The sequence below is a fragment of the Symphalangus syndactylus genome, chromosome 15 (assembly GCF_028878055.3).
Source record: "Symphalangus syndactylus isolate Jambi chromosome 15, NHGRI_mSymSyn1-v2.1_pri, whole genome shotgun sequence".
In the NCBI taxonomy this organism is placed as follows: Eukaryota; Metazoa; Chordata; class Mammalia; order Primates; family Hylobatidae; genus Symphalangus; species Symphalangus syndactylus.
This window is the reverse complement of record NC_072437.2, coordinates 48,369,284-48,382,808: the sequence shown is the minus strand read 5'-3', so window position 1 is coordinate 48,382,808 and position 13,525 is coordinate 48,369,284. Positions and strand designations below refer to the sequence as shown.

The 13,525-nt window shown below is 36.9% G+C and overlaps 1 protein-coding gene across 5 annotated transcripts in view; it reads left to right on the top strand.

Moving 5' to 3' along the window:
• Positions 1-13,193, top strand: part of KLF5 (KLF transcription factor 5) — a 61,820-nt gene extending 48,627 nt beyond the window's left edge. For all 5 annotated transcript variants that reach the window (XM_063618771.1, XM_055244717.2, XM_055244718.2 and 2 more), the window contains one exon: positions 11,369-13,193. In XM_063618771.1, the coding sequence (XP_063474841.1) occupies positions 11,369-11,547 (179 nt within the window). In that variant the 3' untranslated portion in view covers positions 11,548-13,193. The remainder of the gene's footprint in view (positions 1-11,368) is intronic.
• The last annotated feature ends 332 nt before the right edge of the window (positions 13,194-13,525 follow it).

Sequence of the window (13,525 nt, the reverse complement as noted above, 5' to 3'; positions counted from 1 at the left end):
TGCCTCCCAGGTTCAAGCGATTGTCCTGCCTCAGCCTCCCGAGTAGCTGGGATTACAGGCCCCCACCATGCCCAGTTGATTTTTGTATTTCTAGTAGAGATGGGGTTTCACCATGTTGGCCAGGCTGGTCTCGAACTCCTGACATGTTTATCCACCTGCCTCGGCCTCCCAAAGTGCTGGGATTACAGGCGTAAGCCACCACACCCGACCAGCACTTTTAAGAGCTTTTAAACTTTAAAATTATATCAGAAGCCATTTTAAGATGAAACCAGGTGGCATACTTTAAAGGCTCCCCAAATACTCCAAATATTGTCAAATATATAGATGGTTACTGTTTGTGATTTTCTTAAAAGAGCAGCCCTAAAGAAAAGAACTTATATAAAGTGATTGTGTTTTTTTCCCTCAATAAATACAGCCTTACCTAAAGTTCAAAGAATAAGTTTGCTAATAAAAGCAATGACCTAGCAAAATGTATTATTCCATCATTGCTATGGAAACCAAAGTATTCAACAGTTCCTTTGAATGGGTTGTTGGATTAGTGTGAGGACTTGAATCTCCCCAGGCTAGATGTTACTATGGAAATTGAGTTTTGATAAATGAAGTAGTTATCTCTAACTGCTGCATTAAAAAGTAAAAGCCTTCGAACAAAGGTCAGTGCTGAGATAGAGCCCTTGGAGGAATATGGTTGCAGACATTTTGTATGCATGTTAGGAAGCATTGCTTGATATCCCAGTGATAAACACTACTTATTAAAATCCGATGACAATGTTGTAGATTCCAGGGCTTTTTGAGAAACTGCTTTTAAAGAAAAGACATCTTATGTATTTATCTATGAAATGAGCGGGCTGTTTTGGCCTGAGGTTTTTGCATGGAGACAAACTGATTACATAAGAGGAAGGATCCTTCATAAGCAACCCAAGGTAGAAATTTTTATAGTTAAACACAGATCAATTAAGCATGTTATAAAAACTCCAACTTAAAGTTTTCAAAATACAAATGACAAGTGCCAGGAAAATATTCCATATAGAAATACCAAAATGTCCTTTTACAGAATATAAATGGAAATATAAAGACATTTGAACTGTTGTTTTTTTCTCTTTTGGAAGTCCTTGAAATGAGAGATAGGAGGGAACACATTTTCATGGGTTTAAAGTCTCCTAATAAAAGAGCACAATTGCATATAACGATGTAATCAACTACTTATTGCAGGGATGTAGTCAAACCCATATCTGAATAGCCTTTCACCCCCTGTCAGGATTTAGTGCCCTGAATGCTTATACCTGCAATTCAGGAACTTGACCTGCTGGCAAATACATTTAATCGTGGGTTGTCTTAACAATGCTTGTACTAATAAAAACAGACTAAAAAGAAGACCGAGCCCTGGTTTGGGTCCCTTGCATCAGCTTTTTCACCTGACCATAAACATTGTGGCCTTCAACATCTAATGAATGAGAACATGTAATCCAGTTTAATAAAGTTTTGTTTGATAGTCTTTCAAATGCCTTGGGGAGGGTTTGTAGCAGACTTGTTCATCTGGCTAAACCTGTTCTTGGGTAATCATAGAGCATTGAGGTTGTTTTCTCCTCATTTCTAGACAATGCCTTTTAAAATTACCTGTTCTCTCATTGCATCCTCCCCACCCTGCCCGTCTGTTGTTTTTAAATGAATGTATCTGAAGCCAGCAAAGATTTTTTTTTTTTCTTCCCTTTAAGGCCCAGGTAGAACAGTTAGAACAGTTTTTCTAAGTTACTTCTCTTATGTAATAGCTTTTTTTGGTTTTCTTTCTGTCCTCCTCCTCCCTCTTGGACCATTTATCAGAGGACTTTAAAAACCACACAACAGTTGATGACATAAAATACTCTTTAAATGATTGCCATTTTACAGGCAGAATGTGAAGCACCCTAGCATTTCTTTGGAAAATAATTGTAATTGCTTTAAAATGTCAAGTTACCTTATGTTTTAAAAATAATCTAGGCAATGAAAACAGCCTGCGTCTGAGTTTAATTACTTCTTCTGGATTTTTAGATTGTAAGTGCTTCTTTAACTTGGGTTGCAAATTGAACCTAAGCAAATAATAGTCTTAACAAAACAGAACTTTTTAAGTAATCTGAGATGACAGAGTAGATGATATATCAGTTTCTTAAACTAGAAGTTTAGCATTCAAGTCTTCTAAGTTCATATACTTTGATTTCTTTATCAGGATATTGCATATAAATAATACAAAGTTCTGTCTTTTTGGGATTAGACAATATTGGAAACATAATTTGCTTCTATTCTAGGGAATAATTATATTTTATTTATATCTGTACATACATAATATAGCATAAGGCCTGTAGAAGCATCCCTTATAGATGTGGATGTTCGCATGTGTTATTTGTAATATGTGTGTGTATACATTTATCATGCCTTTGGTGAGAAATAATTATGGCTGCTTCTAGGCAACAATGTCAATGAGTGGTGTATTTCCAATTCAAAATATTTGTACTTTTTTTTTTTTTTTTTTTGAGACGGAGTCTTTCTCTGTCCCCCAGGCTGGAGTGCACTGGCACGATCTCGGCTCACTGCAAGCTCCACCTCTCGGGTTCACGCCATTCTCCTGCCTCAGCCTCCTGAGTAGCTGGGATTACAGGCGCCCGCCACCATGCCCAGCTAATTTTTTTTTGTATTTTTAGTAGAGACAGGGTTTCACCGTGTTAGCCAGGATGGTCTCGATCTCCTGACCTCGTGATCCGCCCGCCTCGGCCTCCCAAAGTGCTGGGATTACAGGCTTGAGCCACCGCGCCCGGCCGCTAAAATATTTGTACTTTTAACAGCATTTAAATTAACATTCTACTGAAATTTATATGCCTCATGATGTCTACAAGGGGCGGAACACATTGCCATTACTCTAAAGTTGCTCCCAAGTATACTGTTTTGTCTTTATAAATCAACATGACTGATAAAACTGTCTATTGCAACCAGTATTATATGCTCACATACCTTACTTTTTTCTTTAATATAATGAATATTTAAAATAATGTCTAAGTTTGCAAAGGTTTGAGGCCGAAAGAAGTTAAAATCAGTAGGAAAAAATACTGACTGTATCTTCAAACAAAAATTTGTAGAAATTTAAAAAGTTCTTTCCAGAGAAAATTCTGAAAAAGTAAACCGTGAACTCAACACAGATGTTTGAAGTCCTAGCAGTTCTCTTCATGTGCGTGGATATGCACTTAACCTTAGAGAATATGGTAAAGCTGTTGGGAAATCAGGGTATGGTAACGTTTCTAGATTTTTTTGTTTTCCCCAGTTTCAGCTATCTGGAACAGGGCAAGAAATTAGCATTTGTACAAAGAAAGTCTTTGAACAACACACGCACTTTGCTCAAGTATTCCTCAGACTCAGACTCCATGCATCGGAGTCTGTGTGTACTAAGTGATCCCAGAGTAGTTTACTGGAGATTGACAATGGAAAAGGACAATTTGAAACACGCCCGTAGGAGAAAATGGAAACATTGTACAAATAACATAGGAACACAAAATTGACTCTTTTTGTTTTTTTGAGATGAAGTCTAGCTCTTGTCCCCAGGCTGGAGTGCAATGGTGTCATCTCGGCTCACTGCAACCTCCACCTCCCGGGTTCAAGTGATTCTCCTGCCTCAGCCTCTCAAGTAGCTGGGATTACAGGCGCCTGCCACCATGCCCAGCTAATTTTTGTATTTTTAGTAGAGACGGGGTTTCCCCATGTTGGCCAGGCTGGTCTCGAACTCCTGACCTCAGGTGATCCACCCGCCTCGGCCTCCCAAAGTGCTGGGATTACAGGCTTGAGTCACCACGCCCGGCTCACAAAATGGACTCTTAAAGCACTGTGTTCAAGATTCCCTATTTAGGAAAGATTTCCACATTAAGTCCTGGAAAGATTTTTAGTAGAAGCCTAGTTTGTAAAGGGGTTACATTCCCATTTTCTGCCTTAGTGTCTTTTGCAGAAGACTTTATTGCCTACTGACATGTGTAGTAAGATGTTATTAGGTATACTTTCTATAATCTGTACTTGAGATTTGCTGTTGAGTATATTGAGTTTCAGTGTGGGTACTAAAAGATCCTTAGATATGAATTTCTTTTCTAGGGCCTGGCGCAGTGGCCCACACCTGTAATTCTGGCACTTGGGAGGCCGAGGCAGGTGGATCACCTGAGTTCAGGGGTTCGAGACCAGCCTGGCCAACTTGGCAAAACCCCATCTCCACTAAAAATACAAAAATTAGTCAGGCGTGGTGGCACATGCCTGTAGTCCCAGTTACTCAGGAGGCTGAGGCAAGAGACTCACTTGAACCCACGAGGCGGAGGTTGCAGTGAGCTGAGATCGTGCCACTGCACTCCAGCCTGGGCGACAGAGTGAGACTCCGTCTCAAAAAAAAAAAAAAAAAAAAATTCCTTTCTAGGTCTTTGCTCCAAAGTCATTTTTCATGGAATATATTAAATATAGCTTTTGATTTTAAAATCTCGATAATATTTGGCTGGGCATGGTGGCTCACCCCTGTAATCCCAGCTCTTTGGGAGGCCGAGGCAGGTGGATCACCTGAGTTCAGGGGTTCGAGACCAGCCTGGCCAACATAGTGAAACCCTGTCTCTATTAAAAATACAAAAAGTAGCTGGGCATGGTGGCACATGCCTATAGTCAGCTACTTGGGAGCCTGATGCAGGAGAATTGCTTGAACCTGGGAGGCAGAGGTTGTGGTGAGCCAAGATTGTGCCACTGCACTCCAGCCTGGACAACAGAGCGAGACTCTGTCTCAAAAAAAAATAATAATAATAAATAAAAAATGATAATATTGACAATAAAGATATTTTCATTGCAGGTACTTACTAAAAGCAACATTCAATGTTCTGAACATAAGTTACTCTTTTTGTGGAACTGTGGGAAAAGGGTAAAAGGCTTTTTAGGAAAACTGTATACAAAGGTTTTCACTTTGGGCCTTAATGGATGGACATCTTACAATGTGAATCAAGAAATATATCAATAGTGGTTAAATGTGTAACCTTTTTATTGATAGAGGTAACACAGGCAAAAACTTTTTTTGCAGGAAGAGATTTAGGACTCAATGGTTTTTTGAATCTCTATTTGAAAACTTTCAGAGGAAGTATCACATTTATTAGCCTTTAGTATTAGATTAGATTTTATTAAACATTCTTTTCATTCTTTTCAATGTTTTTTTCATTTGCAGCTTTGAAATTTATTTTGTATATTGATAATTTCAAACAATTTTTTTTTTAAAGTAGTAGCTTAAGAGACTTGCTGGTTCAGACCTCAGGAAAGGTATTTATGAGCATGAAAGCTTAGAAGCAATTTCTTTTTAATGACTCACTGGGAAGATTAAACTTTGCTTCTAGGACTTGTTCTTTCATCTGAAAAACATTTACATAGGAAATTGATTAAACATTGTTTAGAGATGATAAAGCTTATCAAACGTTAAGAAGTATAATTTGATTCAGCAAATATTTTTTACTGGTTTTGTGGAGAATCCAAAGACGAATAATCTCTTCTTGCCCTTTTGTTCTTAACCTAGTGGGAGAAGATCATTCATAAATAGACTAAATAGAATTGCTGGAGTGGAGATAGAAATAATTAGTCTTGAAAGTAGAGAGTAATGTTTTTAAAAAATAATAATACAGTCACCCAAGAATTTGGCAGATATTTTTGGTTCTATAGAATGTAGTAGCTGTTTACTTGATGACCTACATCGTTTCTAGTGAACGATTAGAAATAATGTCCTACTTTAGTAAAAGTATCTCCGTAGCAGCATTCCTAGTCTGTTAGCCAGTATTATTTATATTCAAGGATCTCAAACAACAACTCTTATTAAGGATAAGTTACAGTTTTAGAAGTGTACAGTAGGTAACTTTTACCTAAAAATATCTTTACAGAAGAATAAATTTATTTTTGGCTATTTTATGAAAAGGTAAACCTTTACGAGTTGGGAGGAGACCTACTGGTCAGGGTCACCATGTGAAGTACAAATTAAAGGGAAGGTTATCTAGTACTCATTCCATACTGGGAAAAAATGAAAATAGAGGATTTTTCTGTTTTGCTTACAAAAAGAAAAGGTGAAATTCCTCATTGACACTTTAACAGTGTGAACTCCCATTATAAGAAAGTGAATCCGAGTGTTGTCTCGTTATCAGGAGACTGAATTGGTATTTCATTTCATTAACTCTATTAATGATAGGGGATAGTCTTCATAATGTTTGCTGGGAACCCAGAGGAGAAGTAGCAGTAGTTTAGGAGCCCAGAGATTCCAAATCTCTGCTAGGGTGTAGACTGTAAGTGTAACCCCTGACATCGTGTTCCCACCCATTCCCTCTTTCGGTTTGGCAGATCAAAGAGATCTTTCTGGCCCTAGTATGTCTTGGCTTTCCTGAAGTCCAGTCCAGTTCTACCTAAGAAAATTTGTTTATACAGAGTTTATTTATCCCTGTATAACTTCAGAATGGGACAATAACTGATTCTGATTATTTTCTCCGGAAGAGGCTCAAAACATGGTTCTCACCTAAATGCATATTATCAGATTACTCTCAGTGGTCCTGGGCAGGGTAAAGCCCTGCTGCGGGAGGGTCCACAGAAGAAGATAAAGCTGACAGCCTCACAAGAACCTTTTATGCCTTCCCTCCTTTTCATTAATCAGAATAACTGAGTTGTTTTCAAGATGCATTAGGGAAAGTGTGGCATTATGGCAGGAATAGAAAATAGTCTCTGCCCTTGAGGAACTTTAAAAGCTAGTTAAGGAGGCAAAATACAACTATTTGAAGCCTTCCTAAAGCAGTATATGTGCAAGTGCAAATTGATAGCTCAACAGAAATTTCAGTGATGGGGATACAGAGACGTGAAATGATCTCTCCTGGTCCGTTCAGAGGCTTTCTGGAAGGAGTGAGGTATCAGATTTTAAAGAAAGTGATAAACATAAATTGAGGAGGGAAAGGCATTTCTCTTTTGTTGTTTTTGTTTTTGGCAATCAGCTTCCTAGGTTGAATGGGCACAATATTGATGGTGTTATCTGGTAAATAATTAGATGCATTTACAAATGCTGATAATACTAATCTTTGATATGGACCTTCTGTTCCAAGTACAGGAAATATGTGACAATGAGTTTTAATAGAAAGGTTTTTGGATGGAAAATTACTGGCGTAGACATAAAAATATGAATTAGTGAGCTAAAATCATCCTCCTACTTTATCTCTTTTCTTAGCTATCTAAATCATTTTCCTATGAATTTCTTTAATAAGTGTTTCCTATTTTTCTCCCTTTTGATTTTTAGAAGCAAATCTAATATGAGCCTATTTCAGAGACTAAATTTCGTAAGTCTCAAATGATGGGAAAAATCTAATTATTATTGAATTGCATGAAAATATTTTCCTCTTGAAATAAGAGCCCATTTTGAGCTTCAAGGACTCTTAAGTTCTAAGAGTTTAGATTAGGTTGAAATAATTTATTCTACTTTAAAAGTTTGGATTGTTTAGGTTCGCAGAACAAGATACAGATTTTAAGTTCTTTGAGGCCAGAAACCAAGTTTTATTTGTGTTTTGCAAGGCATTTAGTACAGGTTACACCTTCACTAATAAACTGACTTTAATTCTCATGGTATTTTAGCTTTTATCACATATTGATTGAGTTGTCTTTTAGTCACCAGGAAGGAAACCGATGTGCAAATTTGCTGCAATAAACTTTTAAAACATTATCTAAAATAACTATTTTAAGATAAATATTTTATCAGTGATTTTTTTGTTCTTTTGTTAGAAGAATCTTATGTAGAACATTTTAGAGAAAGGCCTTGGTATGTCTATTGAATGTGTTCAGCAGAGCAGAGAAACTTCCCATTCCATTGTGATAGGTTCAGAAGTCATTTTAAAATCTGTTCAGAGGGAAAAAAAGGACAATTTTCAGTTTGTTGCTGAGGAATTTTAAAATGGCTTACAAACATGTTCCACTAACCCACTGAAATTCACTTACCCGGGGGGAAAGGAGCTATCGTTAGGTGATACCTGGGAATTGCCAATACCTGAACAGTGCTCAGGACGCCACAGGTCCCACAGAGGCTGGCACTGCCAGGTTGTGCTCTCTGTTTCAGATTGTCTGGGGTTCAAGGCCTGCTGTGAGTCCATTAAGCCATTCCTTAGCTGACCTTCACAAGTGGCTTTAGAATCTGGAAATAAATTTGAACAATATGTATGTGTTCCTTAAATCATTCAAAGAGAGTGTATTAGTGTTTGCTAATGGAAGATTTAAGTGGGACATTAAGGAAAAGTGGCAGACCAGGATTCTTAGTGTGGAGCTCATCATTTTGCTTCTAACTCTACGGGGTTATTGTGAGGAAGCGAGAGAATGAGAAGTACCTCGCTCTGGAGTACGTGCTCCATGGCTGCTGGTGCCTGCTCCCTTTCCTTTTACCGGTAATGTTTCTGCTTAACATTTTTGTAAAGTATGTTAATGACTTTATCAGCATGGATAGTATGTATGTTTAACTTGAACATAGTTTTCAAAGATCAGAGATTCTAGCAAAATACGCCTGTAATTTAAAAACAGAATGAGAAAGCACATACTTTGAGATAAAGTGGGAGCTTGTTTTCTGTGCTGTACAAACTTGTCACTTTTTTCTTTTTGCCTTTGGAAAGTTTCACGTTAACAGCATGAGAACTTAAAAATACAGTTGATGTTGAAAGAGCTTAACTAAATATTTTAAATTGGTGGTATTGGAAAGAGATTCTGTAAAAATCCAATTAAACTTTTGAAAGCTCTATCCTGTTGAAATATAACTTAAAGGAAGTCAGTTTGGTTTCCCAGAAGTACTGTGCATAGTGTTTCTGGCTGAGGAAGAAAGGCCCAAGTCTGCTGTTTGGCCAGAAATTGGGTACCAGCTTCCTCTACGATGTTTTACTTGAACGGTGTTGACACTTGAACAAATCCCATAGAAACTGCCCCAAGTGGGGGATAGTTGTCCTTACTTTTATGGTAAGATTTGGCCCCAGTAACTAACGTTCCAGACACTGGTAGTATTCTTGGCTGAATAATCTATAGATGTGCATAAATTGAGAGCAAAACCCCAAATGTTTTAGAAACTTTAATGGCTACTGTATTTCAAGCAATCAGTAAAGTAAACTTTAAAAAATACTGGTGCAGTTTATTGCTTCATAGCCAATAAAAATAGTGAACAAAAAGAGTCTAGTGTCCCTTGTTTCTTACATAAACTCTGAAAATTCAGTTCTGCTATTTAATTATTAAATTCAAAAGACTAGAATGATTTCTTTTAAAATTGGGAGCACTATAGGAATTTCCTTGTCTCAGACATCAGAAATAACTTTTTCTTTCCATTAAATGACAGTAAAGTATTTAACCAATATGTTTGTTTCTGTGGTTTATTTTTCACAGGGAACAAAAACTAATAGTACTGTGCAAAATTTTTTTGTGATCAATTTACATCTACAAACGTGATAGCTATATTTACTACTGGTGTTAAAATATTTCTATATATCAAACATTTTATGTGATTATAAGTGACAGAACGTGATTTATACTTTGTTTTGTAAAAGGCTTGAGTGTCTTAGGTTAAATTTTTGGTTAGAATTTACTGTGAGGGGAGAAAAAACTTATAGAATTGCGATGTGCATTTTTAAAGTGGATTGATAGGAACCAGAAAGGGAATTAAAACAAAAACTGTCTGGGTCAGAGGCAGAGGAGAGAAGAGAGGAAGTATGGCACAGCAATCCATACCATGGGAAATGTAGGTGAACTCTCAAGGGAAAAAAAATTGGGACCACTTTCATGTCATCTGTTTTGGCACCTTCTTCTTTGTCCCTATGGGATTTTGTCTGAGAGTCAGAGTGGTTATCACGACAACAAAAATACGTTAACCACGAATTGTAGAAATCTCAGTTGATGAGGACAGGGTCTTTTAAAGTTTAGACTGACTTGGTTAATCCTACAACTTCCTGAACATGATACTGCTAAATTAGGCAGAAAGGTTGTGCAGTTTCTGTTTCGTCAGAACTAAACAAGTGTTCAAAGCAACTCTGAGGTTCCTCCCGTTCAGAAGGAGACATTTTTTAAGGGAATTTAAGAGGTAAAAAGGTATCTATATAAAACTCAGCAGTAAGCCAATAATACTTTAATACACAAATTTATCTCAAATTCTTATAAAAAATTCATAGAAAATTATAAAATCATAAATGTAGGAACTGCTAGTTAATGCTCACTCAAAGAACTTTTTGGCATTTATTCCTACTGGAATACATGATCTCCAATAGGATTCATTCACAAACAGTGAATTAAGACTATATAATGAATATTTAGTAGTTTTGAAAGTTGAACAGCTGGCAAACTTTGGAGAGCATTAGGAATAATATATGTTACAGGATGGGAGGGAGGAACATACCAACTCACTACTCAAGGGAAGAGAACTGTGAAAGAATGGAATGGGTAGGTTGAACAATTTCAGACTTTTAGATGTATATTACACGTAAGCGCCATGAGGCCAGCTGTTTTTATTTTGTTAACCATTGTATCACAAGTATTTGGGACAGTTCCTGGCCTATAATAGATGCTTGGCGAATTGTTTATGGAATGAATTTTGGGTGCAACACATGACAAAAACTAAATAGAAGTCAACAAATGTCACAGTTTTTACAGTTGTTTCATGGTCTGACTTTTTTACCAATGTGAAGTTATCAGTACCAGACTGTTTTGCTTCAGTTTGCAAAAAGAGGGTGTGAAGGTGTGTGTGAATCTCAAAGAGTGAATGCCTTGATAGTCCATTTTGGAGGCCATGTTTTCAAGTGAACTGATTTATGAACTGCACGCTTCTGTCTGGCTAATTTAGAAACATCTAGGACCAGTTTCTGGTTAAGCAGTTGTGGTACATGAAATTCATTGTATAAGTGATTCGTGCAACAGCTTCTGAATTTTTTCCTCCCTCACCCACCTTACAGCCATTAGTCCTATAATAATTTAATTTGGGTTTGTTGGTATAGAAACTGTATTTGCACAATAATGATAAAGCCACTCAGACTCACCTAGTCATTTCCTGGATTTATGTGTGTAGGAGTACATAAAAATAAGGGCACTGATTCGTTTTGTATTTGCCTAAAATTGTTATTCTTCAGTTGTTCAAAGATACACAAAATGCTTTTTTCCTTATAAGGTAAAAAATACTTGGAGGTTATAAGAAATGACTCTTAACTAGCTTACTCTGAGTGGCTTTGATATGTATTTACTCATAATGGAATTCATGAGCTTTCTTTCCTTCGCTTGGCCAAGATTTTTTTTTCTTTGAAATTCCTTCTCCGGTGTTATCTAGGATGTTTGCATTACAAGCAGGCTGCCTCACCTCCTTTGTTCGTTGTCACAGGTGAAAAGCCATACAAGTGTACCTGGGAAGGCTGCGACTGGAGGTTCGCGCGATCGGATGAGCTGACCCGCCACTACCGGAAGCACACAGGCGCCAAGCCCTTCCAGTGCGGGGTGTGCAACCGCAGCTTTTCGCGCTCTGACCACCTGGCCCTGCATATGAAGAGGCACCAGAACTGAGCACTGCCTGTGTGACCCGTTCCAGGTCCCCTGGGCTCCCTCTCAAACGACAGACCTAACTGTTCCCATATAAAAACAAAAAACAAAAACAAAAAAAACAAAAACAAAACCACAACTAAAACTGGAAATGTATATTTTGTATATTTGAGAAAACAGGGAATACATTGTATTAATACCAAAGTGGTCATTTTAAGAATCTGGAATGCTTGCTGTAATGTATATGGCTTTACTCAAGCAGATCTCATCTCATGACAGGCAGCCACATCTCAACATGGGTAAGGGGTGGGGGTGGAGGGGAGTGTGTGCAGCGTTTTTACCTAGGCGCCATCATTTAATGTGACAGTGTTCAGTAAACAAATCAGTTGGCAGGCACCAGAAGAATGGATTGTATGTCAAGATTTTACTTGGCATTGAGTAGTTTTTTTTCAATAGTAGGTAATTCCTTAGAGACACAGTGTACCTGGCAATTCACAAATAGCCATTGAACAAATGTGTGGGTTTTTAAAATATATATACATATATGAGTTGCCTATATTTGCTATTCAAAATTTTGTAAATATGCAAATCAGCTTTATAGGTTTATTACAAGTTTTTTAGGATTCTTTTGGGGAAAAGTCATAATTCTTTTGAAAATAACCATGAGTACACTTACAGTTAGGATTTGTGGTAAGGTACCTCTCAACATTACCAAAATCATTTCTTTAGAGGGAAGGAATAATCATTCAAATGAACTTTAAAAAAGCAAATTTCATGCACTGATTAAAATAGGATTATTTTAAATACAAAAGGCATTTTATATGAATTATAAACTGAAGAGCTTAAAGATAGTTACAAAATACAAAAGTTCAACCTCTTATAATAAGCTAAACGCAATGTCATTTTTAAAAAGGACTTAGGATGTCGTTTTCACATATGACAATGTTGCATTTATGATGCAGTTTCATGTACCGAAATGTTGAATTGATGCAGTTTTCATATATCGAGATGTTCGCTCGTGCAGTACTGTTGGTTAAATGACAATTTATGTGGATTTTGCATGTAATATACAGTGAGACACAGTAATTTTATCTAAATTACAGTGCAGTTTAGTTAATCTATTAATACTGACTCAGTGTCTGCCTTTAAATATAAATGATATGTTGAAAACTTAAGGAAGCAAGTGCTACATATATGCAATATAAAATAGTAATGTGATGCTGATGCTGTTAACCAAAGGGCAGAATAAATAAGCAAAATGCCAAAAGGGGTCTTAATTGAAATGAAAATTTAATTTTGTTTTTAAAATATTGTTTATCTTTATTTATTTTGTGGTAATATAGTAAGTTTTTTTAGAAGACAATTTTCATAACTTGATAAATTATAGTTTTGTTTGTTAGAAAAGTTGCTCTTAAAAGATGTAAATAGATGACAAACGATGTAAATAATTTTGTAAGAGGCTTCAAAATGTTTATACGTGGAAACACACCTACATGAAAAGCATAAATCGGTTGCTGTTTTGCTTCTTTTTCCCTCTTATTTTTGTATTGTGGTCATTTCCTATGCAAATAATGGAGCAAACAGCTGTATAGTTGTAGAATTTTTTGAGAGAATGAGATGTTTATATATTAACGACAATTTTTTTTGGAAAATAAAAAGTGCCTAAAAGATGTATGTTGTGCTTTTCTTCTTTACCTGCAATAAAGGGTCTGATCAGGGCAGTTAGTGAGAAATCAATTCCACACATTTGTAGAAGAGCCACATTGAACCCGTACCTACATAAGACGGGAATTTATTTTTTGAGACGGAGTCTTGCTCTGTCACCCAGGCTGGAGTGCAGTGGCGCAATATCAGCTCACTGCAACCTTCGCCTCTCAGGTTAAAGTGATTCTGCTTCCTCAGCCTCCCGAGTAGTTGAAATTACGGGTCACGCCACCACGCCTGGCTAATTTTTGTATTTTTAGTAGAGATGGGGTTTCACCATATTGGCCAGGCTGGTGTG